The 15,024-nt window shown below is 44.1% G+C and overlaps 1 protein-coding gene across 1 annotated transcript; it reads right to left on the reverse strand.

The window, feature by feature from the left end:
- Positions 1–707: 707 nt before the first annotated feature.
- Positions 708–8,088, reverse strand: nat16 (N-acetyltransferase 16; the record flags this gene model as incomplete). The annotated part of the gene is made up of 6 exons (XM_080791874.1): positions 708–838; positions 1,290–1,384; positions 2,219–2,404; positions 4,941–5,107; positions 7,398–7,622; positions 7,873–8,088. The coding sequence occupies 6 exons, from the start codon at positions 8,086–8,088 to the stop codon at positions 708–710; spliced, it is 1,020 nt and encodes a 339-aa protein (XP_080648000.1).
- Between the last annotated feature and the right edge of the window lie 6,936 nt (positions 8,089–15,024).

The raw sequence follows: 15,024 nt of genomic DNA on the forward strand, positions 1-15,024 counted from the left end.
GTGAGAAAGCATTACTGAAGCTAACTCGTTTTAAGACCTCCCCCCTCCCCTTTAAAGAGTTACTTGTCGTTATCGTTAAGGAAAAGCACGTTCGAGTAAACATCTTTTGTCTTGACACGATTTCTTTGTTTCGCCAGGTCTCCGGGATGGTTTTGTCTAGTTTCCAGTGAAACGCGGTCGAGTCGGGTGTCTGTGAAAAAAGCAAAAAATCCTTCATCTTCATTCTTCATCCTCTGTTTTTTGTCGTCCGGGTTGTTGTTGTTGTTTTGTCCTCCTCGCGTCTTGATCCGATGGGGAAGCTTTTCGTTGTGTGTTTTCGGTGTCACAGGTCGGATGTGTAGTAGTCTCGCGTAGCCAGACAAACTATTCCACAGTCTGGAACTACACCTCTCGAAAATCCGAGTAAGGAAGCTGCCATTTCCGTTGACGTGAAATATATTTTAAAACATCTTTACATTTATTTTTTTTGCTATATATGCTTAGGTGATTTCTATTTATATTATGATAAATTTGCGCGACTGTAAAGACGAAATGGAAGTGGGGAGGAAGTCTCCACTTCCGCTTTATCGCTTGATCATGATCAGAGCTCCCGTTGCTCCAAACAGTATGACGGAAGCATTTGTAAAATTGCGAGAGGCAACAGTCTGGCAACGCGAGACTATAGATGTGTAGTAGCGATGGCGGTGGCGTTAGTGGGCGCTGGTGTGTCACAGGTCGGACTCCACCACACACTGCTCTGTGTACTCCTTCACAAGCTCCACCCCCAGCGCTCGGCTGCAAAACTCCTCCATGGGCTTCCACAGGGGCGGGTCCAGGAACATCTGGCACATCACGTGACCTTTCAGGAGGCGGGGCAACAGATTCATGTTTAATGCTGGATATATATGCAAACAATGTGTGTGTGTGTGGGGGGGGGGGGGGGGGGACTGACTGACGGACGGACACATATACGATACGATAGCTTACACTTGTGAACTTTTATATCTCTGCCTTCCGGAAAAAAACACCTAACTCCAAAATGTTTTTCAGAAAATGAAAAATATATTTATATATTATATTTTGAAAACAAAGCAATACTGCCTCATCAAACTTGGTGTTGTGACTTTATATATTGTCAATTACTTGCATGAGAGGGGGAGAGGCGGTGGAGTTAGCTGCTTTAGCAGACAGTTTGAGGGTCCAATGGAGTTAAGAGGTTTTGTCCGAAGTGCTTTTTAATGATCTTTTGGTTCAATATTTTTGTGGTTTCCTCCCGACAGCAACAATGTAACTATGAAACATGGTCGTACCTTTCAGAGTGGCAGTGTGGCGACGCAGGTGACACAGGAACTGCCGGCGAACCAGAGCCAGGTCCTTACCGAACATGTCGATGTTGAGGTAGTACCTGAAGAAATGGCAGAAATTGAGACCTAATACCTGATGTCGGGAACTATCGTGAAAATAGTGGATCGGCAAGCTCACAATCCATCACCACGCAACATAATTGTGAGATTGGAGATCAGCTATTTCCCCCCACTTTAGCTAGACACTCTTGTTCATAAGTCATGTATGTAAGTATAGAATTAAATGATAAACACAAATGTTTAAATGTTTCTGCCCAACAGCGAAGTCATTAGAATGCCTTATTCCAGACTAGTAACGTGGGAAGTTTGGAAAATTCCTTTACACCCAAATAGGGACCCTGAACAGCCAGGTACACAGAGTGATAGATAGTATAGTTACCAGTGGTCTCCAATAGGGACCCTGAACGGCCAGGTGCACAGAGTGATAGATAGTATAGTTACCAGTGGTCTCCAATAGGGACCCTGAATGGCCAGGTGCACAGAGTGATAGATAGTATAGTTACCAGTGGTCTCCAATAGGAACCCTGAATGGCCAGGTGCACAGAGTGATGGATAGTATAGTTACCAGTGGTCTCCAATAGGGACCCTGAATGGCCAGGTGCACAGAGTGATGGATAGTATAGTTACCAGTGGTCTCCAATAGGGACCCTGAATGGCCAGGTGCACAGAGTGATAGATAGTATAGTTACCAGTGGTCTCCAATAGGGACCCTGAATGGCCAGGTGCACAGAGTGATGGATAGTATAGTTACCAGTGGTCTCCAATAGGGACCCTGAACGGCCAGGTGCACAGAGTGATAGATAGTATAGTTACCAGTGGTCTCCAATAGGGACCCTGAATGGCCAGGTGCACAGAGTGATGGATAGTATAGTTACCAGTGGTCTCCAATAGGGACCCTGAATGGCCAGGTACACAGGCTGGCCACGCTGGGCCGGGCCGGGTCGTCCACCAGCCAGTCGATGTCCTTCTTCAGCAGGATGTCCATGTTGGACGACAGAGGCTTGAACGGCTGCCAGTCCTGGACGATGGTGCCGTTGGGCAGCAGCGACAGCATCAGGTCGCTGCATGGAGGCCATAAGGTCAGTATATACAGAGGTTAATTAAAACATCTGTTCCACATTTCTCATATTATATAGCTTATAGGGACAGGTCGGTTTAAAAAAAATGTGTGAACTGAGTGGTGCATCTCCCCTCTCTCTCTCTCTCTCTCATTAGCAGACAACAGTGCAACACTATCTCTCTCTCTCTCATTAGCAGGCAACAGTGCAACACTATCTCTCTCTCTCTGTTTCTGGCACAACAGCGCCACTTTTGCCCCTACTGGTACTCTAAACGGACATAGTCACATAGGTTAGGACATAGGGACATTGTTGTTCTTTGGAGTAATTAGTTGCACCACTCAACAAAGTGTACCACTGGAGGAAGATAGGAGCGTATGCCATTCTAATCTCAGTCCAAGGGAATGTCAGCTAATTTTCCTTTGAGTCCAATGGGGGGGGAGGTCATACAAATTTTGAATTGATCAAATAGTCAATAGTCAATCAATGAGACAATGACGGTCGTTAACAAGCAACACACTGCGAGTGTGAGCGGCCCAGTCAAATCTCCCTCAGGCCTCATTCACACATGTCAAACACTGATCAAGCAAATGTTTGGTAGTTTGGGTTTTTTTGGGCCACCACACATGGTCACATGGTTTGACCAAACCATTTGACTCCCATTGGAAAAGCATTGTTGTGGCTGATTGTGTTTGATACGTGTGAATGAGGCCTCAGAGAGAGAGAGAGAAGGAGTCTATTCAGCGTCTCAACAATGGTAATTCATTTGGGTTAAGTTTATTGATTTATTTCCCCAGTCAGAGACAGGTTCAAGGCATTCAGAGTACATGCATTTTCTCCAGTGGTTTTTAAGATCGACCTGTCCCGAACCCCCTTTTCTCCCCAATGTAGTCATTATGACCGGTATTGTGATTACATTTTATCTGCCAATATATTTAGCTGTTTTAGTTTTTGTCAAAAGATTGTCAAAAATGTTGAAATAGCCAAGCTCACAATATGCCGCGTTGTGAGGTTTTGTGAGCCGACGTATCCTCCATTCCTCCTATAAATTAAGGCTAAACTGGGTTAAATAAAATAATATTTGAAGCTAATCTAAATCTAAACTTAAAATGTAAATACAATACTTTTTTATCAGCTTTCAGAGCTGATCAATGATCAGACTTTCTAGTCTAGTCACGTGGTCTAGTGGCGGATTGTCAAGATTGGCTGGCCTCTAAGCCAATTAGAGTTCTCAACGGGCCCAAATATTAAAGTCCGGCCCTACTCTACCCTAACTGGGTCGGCCCGAGGCTCAGCCCGACCCTAAAAATTACCATAATGTTAGGCCCGAAGCCCGATAAGCCCGTGTCTGTCTCTGTGTGAGAGTAAGAACGGAGTTCAACGGACTTAAAAGGATTATGTAACTCACGTCAGGCTGTTAATGTTCCATTTCCATCATTCTAATGGATTCCATTTCCAGTGGTGGTGAGTAGCCTAAACATGAATAGCAGCTGCAGCATCTCTCTTTAGTTTCCTCTGAAGTGAAGCAGTTATGTCCAAGTATTGTCCCCGTTCGGTGTCCAAGTACAAAAGAACAAACATAGCCTACAAAGTTTACAAACCATCCACGCACCGCTCATGTGTGTCTCGACAGCTTACAGATCTGTTATTTTGGGCACATATAACGAGGCGCGCCGACGGACGGCACTATAATACTAAGCATTTTCTAAATCATATAGCCTGTAGCCTGCAATGGACACATTGCGTGGTCATCATACACTTGCTTGTAGCTTACAGAGTTATAGAGAAATTAGGAAAAAAAAGAAAGAAAAGATCACAGAAAATCACTGAGCCCGAGGCTCGGCCCGGCCCGACTAATTGGTATAACTTTTGGGCCCGGCTCGGTACCTGTCGGGCCAGGTCGGGTTCGGGCAGAGTTTGATAACTCTAAAGCCAATGGGAGACTAGCCCTATACAGCCAATGGGACAGTAAGCCCACTCTCCTCTCCTAGAGACTGCAAATGCCACTATAGAAAGCCCCACTAAGGTACAATATGCAAGAGAATTCTCCAGACCGCGGCCATCTTGCCATATAAGTTAATGGCAAGGTGCTACCTAGGTGCAACTTCCAATGGCAGCCCATTCATCCAAACAGAAAAGTCCTCTCTGATTGTATTACACAACGTTAAACTCACCAACATTACAGCTGTACGGAAAGCTTGAATTATTCTCTTTCTATCCTCAAAGTGTTTGTTTCATAAAAATCCACTGTATACATGTTATGAGCAACTTTGTGTCCTTGGAGGTGATTATTTTTCTAAGTGCTGGAGTTTGGAAGTGCTCGTTAGATATCACTCAACTTCCCTGTCTACCACCTGTTTGAATTAGCACATAATGCAAGAGACAGCAGGACATTGCTTTACTGAAAACGAGTGCTTCCAAACTCTGATGGAAACATGGCTGCGGTCTGCAAATGGATGTATGATATATAATGACTTGAGTAATTTCTTATTTTTTCTTTCTTTTTTTTCTTTTTTTTAAATGGATGAATGACACTGACCTGGCGAGATAGAGGCGCTGAATGGCCGTGTCGTCGAGCCTCACCGGGGCCACCTGGAGGCTGGAGGATGGAGGTGCAGACTGAGTGGTCAGCGTGTCTCCATCTGCACTCAGCTCTGCCAGACGACTCTTCAGCTGTTCAGCTCTGAAGCGAACCAGCAGGATGCCCTGGGGAAGAAGGTCAGTGATATCCAGTTCAGTTCAGTTATAAGTTCAATTCAGTTCAGTCCAGTTCAGTTCAATTCAGTTATCAATCCAGTTCAGTTGAGTTGAGTCGAGTTGAGTTGAGTTTAGTTTAGTTTAGTTGAGTTTAGTTTAGTTTAGTTTAGTTTAGTTTAGTTTAGTTTAGTTTAGTTTAGTTGAGTTGAGTTTAGTTGAGTTTAGTTTAGTTTATTTTGGTCAATTCAATTCAAATGGAGCCAAATCACAACAAATTGCCTCAAGACACTTTACATAGACAATGGTGGACAGTACATGACAGACAATTGACAGACATGCACACAGACATGCAATTGCACATATACTTCTGACTGCTACATTTCTGGGAAGGGAAAGTTTTAAATTAACGGCTCCAATCTACATTTCAATACAGCAATGCAAAGAGGAAAGGCCAGAATTATGCACGCAGTTGATTCAGAATCATGAACATCATATATCACAATTCCGTTGCTGTCGGGAGGAAAACAACTAACTTCATTTTTGAGGTTTTAGATTTTTTTCCCCCTCCAATAATCAGTGCTATTGAACACCCTTTACATCTGTGTGTTAACCAATGAAAAGTAGTAAAAAGCACTTGGGACAAAACCTCTTGACTCCATTGGACGCTCAAACTGTCTGCTAAAGCAGCTGCCTCCACCACCTCTCCCCCTCTCATGAAAGTAATTAACAATAATATAAAGTCACAACACCAACTTTGATGAGGCTGTATTGCTTTGTTTTCAAAATAACATTTTGGAGTTAGGTGGTTTCTTCCCGACAGCAGAGATATGGTATCGTATCATATCACTCCAGTTCATAGATCTTTACGTTGGCTCCCTCCATGTCAAATCATTGATTTCAAAGTACTACTGTTGGTCCATAAAGTTTTGAATATTATTGGGACAAAATACATCTCTGATCTTGTGGTATCACGTATCATCGTATCATCGTATCATCATGTCATGAACCATTGAGATCTCCCCGGAGGTCTCTGGGAAAGGTCTGCTTGCTGTCCCTAGAATCAGAACTAAACATGAAGAAGCAGAGTTCAGTATGTATGCTGTGGACCATCATTTGTAACCTGCTTTTTAATCCAAAATGAGTTAATGGCACAGGCATGCAGACTCTTCACATAGGCCTATAGAGCAAGTTTGAAAAAAGAGCTGAAATCCCTATGCAAATATGAAATAAATGCTTAAACATGTTAGCTATAGTCGGGAAATTTGGCACAGATGACCTGCCACACAGAATTCCAATTTGTTTAAAAATGGCTGCAACTGGACATACGTTTTGCTTGTGCTGTTAATATTTTTATTTCCCCTCATTTTGATATAAAATAATATATGTTTGGAGGTATTTCTACCAAAGTGTGATTAAAAGTTAGGTTCCAATATGCCAAAAAATTGCATAAATGTACATCTGCTCATGGTGAACACCGCGAGCGGCAAGGACAGAGTTCTCCGTTCAATCAGTTAGTAATGACCAGCACTCAGGACGGAGGTTGATAAAAGGACGGAGATTTATTGATATCAAAACCAATCGCATCGCTCCACAGGCTGGGAGTGTCTATTGCGCAACATTCAATGTTATTTTCCGGTGGGACGTCATCGAAAATGTTCCCCCCCATTTTAGCCGATAAGACCGAAAATCTTAAAACTTGAATAACTCTTTATCTAAATCATTCCGTCCAATTCTAAGCAAAGATTATGTGTTAGACGGCCCATCGCGGTCCCGTCGCTATAGTCGCGTTAGAATTAATCATACCTCCCGTTGTTGTCGATCGCCTCGGGAGTGTTTTGGCTACATCAAGCTAGGAAGGTGTACAGATCATATACTGTAGGAATTACATAGCATTGGATGAATGATCGGACTGGTGGTAGGACAGTGATGTTATTAACTGAGCCCAGTCCTATCCCATATTGTAAAGCATGTATTCTTTCTGTTGAGATCTATATTGCTTGTATATTATAATATGTATACCCTTACTCTGAAGTACCACGTCGGATGTACCGGATATGTAGCTAGGTGTAATGTTAGAGTTAGCAACCGCTAGCAATGCTTACAATAAGACACAGTTCCCTGCAAAATTATGCAAATTCGCAGTCAAAACTGGTGGGTCAAACGGAACAACCAATGTTAATTTGAAGCTATGATTCATATGACAGAGGAAAAAAAAGATAACAAAAAGAAAAGTCCAATGACTTGGTGTTTGTCTACGTGGGTCACAAATATGAACACCGTTTGGCTGTCCTGACGGTACCTGTTTGGTGATGAGCCGGTACTTCTGGAAGTCCTTGGGTCCGAGCTGGTCGTCACGGGTCAGCCGGGTGACCTTGACCTCGGGGTACTTGGACTTGACCAGCTGCGAGCAGAAGCGCAGCAGGACCCCCGCCACGCCCTTCCCCCGCTCCTGGGGGGCCACGCGCAGACCCTCCACCAGCACCGTCTCGCCGTCGTCGATCACGCACACCGACTCCAGAGCGATCTGCGGACCACATGGGGGGGGGGGGGGCATGTCAAAAGGTTTTGGACCACCAGGGCAACCCTGGAAATAAACCTTCCATCTATGGCAACCCTGGAAATAAACCTTCCATCCATATGGCACCCCTGGAAATAAACCTTCCATGCTAAACCTTCCATGCATGGCACCCAAACATACAGTAAGTGAATGGCGCTTGCGCACGAAACAGGCTGGGCAGGGCCTTGAGCAAGGCATTGCCTATAGCCTAACTCACCACTTTGCCGTGCTTGCGGGCCAGTATGACCGTGCGGTTGTGCTCCTGCAGCCAGCTGGTGTAGCGGGTGGGGATGTAGTCCAGGCCGCCGTAGATGTGCTGACTCATCGCCATGATGTCATCAAAGTCCTCCTCCGTCGCCACGGTGAACTGGAGGCCCATGTGGGGCGGGGCCTCGGGCAGCTGGGTGAGCGGCAAGCTGTTTTCGATCTTCATGTTGGCGGAGCTGTTTCGGGAACACAGAAGGTATTAGGTGGCGTAACAGTTTAGTTTTTCTTTAGAGGCGTCAAAATAATCCACATTATTAGGTTTACTCTGGCCCGGGGCCGGCCTAATGTTGCGTTCACACGGACAGATGCAAAGATACTGTCTACCATTCATTGTCAATGGAAGCCACTAACCGCCACAACAAACCCATCAAGACCAACGTGCGCACCATGGATGACCGGGCTTTCTGCTTGGTCGACCCCGAACTGTTGGAACGTCCTCCCCGCCCATCTGAGAGCACCACAGTTGGTTGACTCATTTAAGAGAGGACATAAGACTTTCCTTTTTAACTCATTCTTGACTAAGGACTTCTTTAACGCCTTTTTAATAAGACCCCACACCACCAACGACGCTATTAACGTGTTAATTAGAGCTCTATTTAATGATAAAACTATAAAGTTGGCTCCCCTCGAGTGGCAGCTCCGTGTTCGATTGCTCAGCCTCAGTGTATTGAAAAAAAGGAAGGTGGTAGATGAGGCCTTTCTAGGCCTTTTTAAGAGTATTCCATTTCAAATCGCGCTGGATAAATAAAGTGACTGTGTTTAGTGGCTCAATAGCTCTTCCCCATGACCGCGCATCTAAAATATGAATGCTTCTAAATACTCTTAGCGAGTGAATTTCCCCTAATATAAGCCCTCAATGGGGGTTATGTTTTTGTGCTAATTCGCTAATTTCCATCGAAATAAATATAGTAAAGTGTGCCCTTAATTGGGATACTATTATTTACATTACATGAAGAGGGGATATATACAAAAACAATTGATGGAAATCAGCAAATTAGGCAATTAGCACAACAACCCAATGCCCCATTCAATTCAATTCAATTCAATTCATTGAGGGCTTATGGTAGGGGAAATAGCCAATAATGCACTTTTGCACAAAATAACACCTGGACCTCTTTGGTGGGGGTGTAAGAACTACAAATAAAGGTAAGAAAGCCTTCTGGTATGACATGACGACTGATTTAGCTGCTCCACACGTGATTCTTGCGTCTACCCGTGTGAATGCACCATATCAGTCCGGGCACCTATCTAGGCTCCTAATGCAGCCTGACAGCGCAGAGTCCCGTTCCAAATCTTTGCTGTATGACACTACCCGTCTCTGTCTCCACTTACTAATAACGACAAAAAGCCCCCAAATAATCGCTGAAAAATATTCAATGCAGCCCTATAATTACAGCAGATTAAACAACATGGCAAGTTGCATGCATTACGGCTGACGTAATAGTGCACAGTGATGAACTGTAAGCAACACAGCGGCATAAGGCTGACCTTATAGTACACATTGATGTAAGCAATACAGCTGAAGCTAATTACATTCATGATTGAGTTCGGGTGTCAACTACAGAAGAAAGGAAAGATTATGTCAAAAAGGCATAACAAAATTCCAGGTCTAGAACTCAAGGTGGATTCGATTCTATTCTAAGTGAGACGTAAAGTGAGATGTAGTTTTACTGTCGCAGTCGGCCACCGGCCTACTTAGGAACCATGTAACTTGGGGCCTGGATGCATTTGACACAGCACATAGTTGGAAATCTCTGTGGCTGTGTGCTTGTGTGTGAAGAGTGCAAAATTGAAGTTGGTGGGGCAAATGGTTCTCGAGTTACGTGCATTACACACACATGCACACACGCAGACAGATACGTGGCGCATTTATAGTAGGATGAAATAATAGAATCCACATTCAGTGACAGGACTTCAACCTATTACCCAGGGGGGCAAACCACTCCTTTTTCTGATACCTGCATTTGCCATAACATCAAAGGTTGTCCACCAGAAATATCTATGACCCAATAGAATCACAACCTATATGGACACACCGGTCAATTTCTTTGCTGGAAATCCAATATGGCCACCACAATATTAGCACCCATTATCCTATAATGCGGGTGAATAGGGCAACATTTTTAACTGAGGGATATTTCCACAAAACTTCACAGGTTGATCAATGATATGAATACCATAATTGTTTGTATTGGAAGTTTCCATGATATCCAATATGGCCACCACAATGCTAGCACCCAGAAAATTGATTTGGCTCTAAATTCTGAACCAGATGAGCTAGAAATACAAACTCATGGTTTCTAATAAATATTTTAGCCATAATTTCCCTCTATTAAGTATATTATTATTCTGGTTTATTTGCAGAAAGACATCCCTCTGGCTGTATCTACTGTTTCTGTTGGCTTTTCCTCTGTTTATGTTGACAATCATCCCTGACAGGGACGTGCAACGCCAAGCCGGACATCCCTTCACTGAGTATGGATGGTCTCTCAGTGAATGCAGTCCCCTGTAGTTTGTTGGAGTGCTTTCACTGTCTCTGCACTGGTGGGGGGGGGGGTATCCCTCTGTTTGACCCACGCATGGCTGAAACGGACTTGAAGCTTTGTAAAATGTTTTTCAAAACAAAAATAGGCAAAAAGTTTAGGGTTAAGGCGTAAGGGAGGCACCGGCGAAATTAGCGACCTATGGCTTCATTGGCCTGGAATCTAGACCAATCTGCGATTGCAAAAACAAATTGCCCCCTGCAGATTTTGGTCTGACAACGCTCAGTTGTGATTCTTGTGAATGATTGGAGTTCACTCGCTCTGAAGTAATGAGGGACCAATCAGGGCCCAGTATGCAAATATGGGGCGCGTTTTATCACCAGAGGTGTTTTTTGTTTTGTTCCTATGCCCAGCTTTGTGTGTGCGTGCGTGTGTACCCATAGCGGTGATTTGATTGGCTGAGCAATATGTGTACCACATAGCGATGATTTGATTGGCTGAGCACGCCATAGCGATGATTTGATTGGCTAAGCAAAGTATGTATTGGGTATGAAAAGTGAGGACGCAAATTGTGATTAGACAGAATGAGATGATGTAGGATGTTCAGAGCGCCCCTCACTTCACACGGGTGGTGAATCTTTTATTTGTCCCTTTGAAATGCAGCTTCCACACAGAGATAAAGGACATTTATTTTAGTTTAACCCATTTAGACTTGAGGACGATTCTAAAAAATGTTCCTATGTCAGACGTTCTCAAACATTTTCATGTCAAGGACCCCCAAATATAATACCGTATGTAATTGGCCGCCGATCCCCATCTGAAAATATGTTGTTCCAGGGACCTTCCAGAAGCAAAGATTTGAGTTAAAAATGTTCGCTCTGAAAGTATATATATTCAAAGGTTTGCGCCACATTTTCACGATAAAAAAAAAATAGCAGACCTACAAGCTCGTAGCGTGGCACTCAGTGCCGCGCTATGAGGGTTAATAAATAAGGGACAACATGTGTCCCTCATCACTTAAATAAGGGACACGTCTTTTATGTTACTAAATAAGGAACAAAGTGTGTCCCCTCATCGGCCCCAATAAGGGACACATCTACCCTCAGGCCATCTATACCGCTGGCCCCCATCCTTTTGTTCCCTCTAAACCAAATCCCTTTGCCAAAAATAGCCTAACATCTCCCAAAGCTTCAACAATGTGAAGATTAGAACTCTGCTGTTTATCCAAGCTCCGTCCCACGTCCATCCATGGGTAAAGATGTGGGGGGACATAAAAGGGGCGCGACCGAACCCCTGAGAAGAACGGAGCGGCGCGGTGCTGGCACGCAGAGTACTGCAAGGAGTCCGACAGGGTGACAGACACTATCATGGATCTGTGGGCAGGCATGCGTGGAAGCGGAACAAACACACACCACCACACCACACACACAGGCTTTCTGTTGTTAGCGAGCGGCTAGGACAGGTTGGATGGTTGGACGGTTAGCGCCTCAGGCTTGGCTAGCATGCGGGACGGGGTTATAGTGGCGCCTCAGGCTTGGCTAGCATGCAGGACGGTCTGGGACAAAGACAGAGACACACATTTCTCCTGGTCATCTATCCATGTAGCCTGCGGGGAGGGGGGGGGGGTGCATACGTTGGTTAGACATGCTAACAGTCCCACAGGCATTAGTCAGACGACGCCGTCGCTCCCAGACATCCGTGGCCCGGTTAAAACTAACCCGTGGCAGGATAAAACTATAACCCGTGGCTTCCTGTGAGGTTAGGTTTAGGGTTTGTGTTTTGGGTATAGGGTGTCGGACTCATGACTGTTAGACTGATAGTAGCCTATACGCTGTGTGATCTAGATGCAGACACCTATGCGACCTATTATGCGTCTACAGACTAAAGACAAGAAATGTTTTCATGGAGAGAAAAAAAGGAGAATCGTGATCTCCATCAATTCTTGTGGAGGAGAATCGAGATTTCGCATTTTGAGCAAGAATCGCAGCACCAGACCAGAGTTCAAGACCAGAGAGGTCCCAAGTGGGTTTCACTGTATACTTTCTTTCTGCATTCTCTTCACCAAAAATAGCCGATTTACAAGCTCACAATGCGTCCCATGTTCCACCCAGGATATAGGGATGATGCAGGGGTTCAAGTGGTTAAACAACGTTAAATAACGTGAGTTATAATCCGTCACCCTGTGGCATACTGTATCTTAGTAGAACAGATTGACATAGGTACGCGTAATAATAAGACATAAATGTAAGGTTCTAAAAAAATAAGAATATAATTCAGGTGGTGCCGTGGATGAAAAATATATTTACAGGGGTCACCTGAGCCAGAATAGTTTGAGAACCGGTACCACACACACACACGCACTCTCACACACACGCGCACACACTCTCACACACACACACACACACACACACACACACACACACAGCGTGTGTGTGCTGGTACTTTTCCATTCATGCTGTAGTGAGCTGGCGGGTCTTGGCAGACAGACAGACAGACAGACCGGGGCCCTCAGCTGCAGCCAGGAGGGGCCCCCACTGTCTGTCTGTCTGTCTGTCTGTCTGTAGATATGTATATACTGGTATTCTAATGTACTGAGCAGGGAGTAATGTACTGTATATGTATAATAATGTCTATAGCAGAGACTGGACACCACATCAAATATTTAATATTCACACTATTTAGTATAAATATTTAGTATTTGCATTTGATTTTTAAAAGATTATATCTATTTGTTAGTGTTCTGACTGCACTATACTAGGGAGGACATCGACATTGTTTGTAGGACGGCATTAAAAATGGCAGAAAACACCCTGTATTGCAGGGAAACAAATAGATTTCTGGGGGAACATTTTGAAAATAGTTTGAAATAACAAGAATTAACACATCGACTGCGGAGAACGTACGTCCTACGGACCTACGGTCTTCTCAGTGGTTTACGATAGATGGCGCTCTTCGCCAACATATGAATGGTTATCAGATTTAGAAAAATCACACCCGTGTGAAGTGAGGGGGGCTCTAATCATCGTACATCATCGGATTGCTGTCTTCTGATTAGATCAAATGTCGTCACCTTCTTGAACTAATGGCCTAAGTCAGTGGTTCCCTAGCCTGGAACTCACCTATGCTTTCTATGGCATAGGCAGCTCCCGGCAGGATCCGCCGGGAGAAACTGTGCGCAGCTGCTTGACATGAGACTAATTAATTAGAGCGAGAGAGAGAGAGAGGTGTGTGTGTGTGTGTGTGTGTGTGTGTGTGTGTGTGTGTGTGTGTGTGTGTGTGTGTGTGTGTGTGTGTGTGTGTGTGTGTGTGTGTGTGTGTGTGTGTGTGTGTGTGTGTGTGTGTGTGTGTGTGTGTGTGTGTGTGTGTGTGTGTGTGTGTGTGTGTGTGTGTGTGTGTGTGTGTACGGGTGTGCGTGTGTGCGTCAATTTAACAAAGGTGCAGACGATCAAAAATCACGTTTGCGCTGTGGACTCGGACACAGACTCTTTTTTTTCTCCCTGGAAATAAAAACGTCTGGGTTTCCGAGGCTAGTGGTTAAAGCTAAATGATAGTTATAGGAACCATATAGACTTATGGGTCTGTAACTCCGAGAGTGTACAAATGGAACCAAATTAACTTTAATTTTTACAATATATATATATGAAAATCACTGCTAGAGCCGTAACAATCTTCTCTTATCGGGCTCCTTGGCATATTTGTTCAAATGGGGGTCAATTTGGGGGTCCTTGACATGAAAAAAATTATGACACTGCAGCCACCTCTGGTCAAATCGCCAAAGTCCTTTATTGAAACAGATCATGCCGATCCGCGTTGCGTTGCGTGACTGCATTAAAATTGCCCTGGTTCTGTCTGTAAATTGGCCTAAGTCAGGTTTAATCGTGCAGTATTCAATTCTATTTAATCCTCTTATGTTACATAACGGACAGTGTTATTTTTATGGTAATAGTCATAAATGGTTATGAATGTTTTTGGTGAAATGGTTAAGAAATATATAGGCCTTGTTTTGTTTAGGATCTTTTTTAATTTTTTCAGAAAAATGACTTAGGCCATTAGTTTAAGAAGGCAACGATATGATGTCATATAACAGCATTATGATGACCGTTAATGGCAGCTGTGTATGACATCACAATGATGACTGTCAGCAACTCCTTCACTGTAGTGTGTGTGTGTGTGTGTGTGTGTGTGTGTGTGTGTGTGTGTGTGTGTGTGTGTGTGTGTGTCTGTGTGTGTGTGTGTGCGTGCGTGTGCGTGTGCGTGCGTGCGTGTGTGTTTGTGAACAAATCACTGCATTCATTTCCCCCCAGATTATCCCCTTTACATAATCGGACACTGACAGATGCATTGCTGCGCACGTGTGTGTGTGCGTGTGCGCTTGCATGTGTGTGTGTGTTTAATGTAGATTGTTTGCATCATGTGGGCTTATAAATCAGTATCATATGCGCATGTCAGGAAGGACAGAAATTAACACTAACTAGCCCCACGGACCCCCATTAGAAAAGAACACTCTACACTTTGTATTGATCTTTTAACTTTTTTGTTATTCATGCCCTCACTGTATTCCATTACTGCTATTACTTTTTATGCCTTGCTTTTATTTTCTCTCCATTGCTCTGTAAAGC

The sequence above is a fragment of the Protomyctophum bolini genome (genome assembly GCF_963924005.1).
Source record: "Protomyctophum bolini genome assembly, chromosome: 20".
NCBI lineage: Eukaryota > Metazoa > Chordata > Actinopteri > Myctophiformes > Myctophidae > Protomyctophum > Protomyctophum bolini.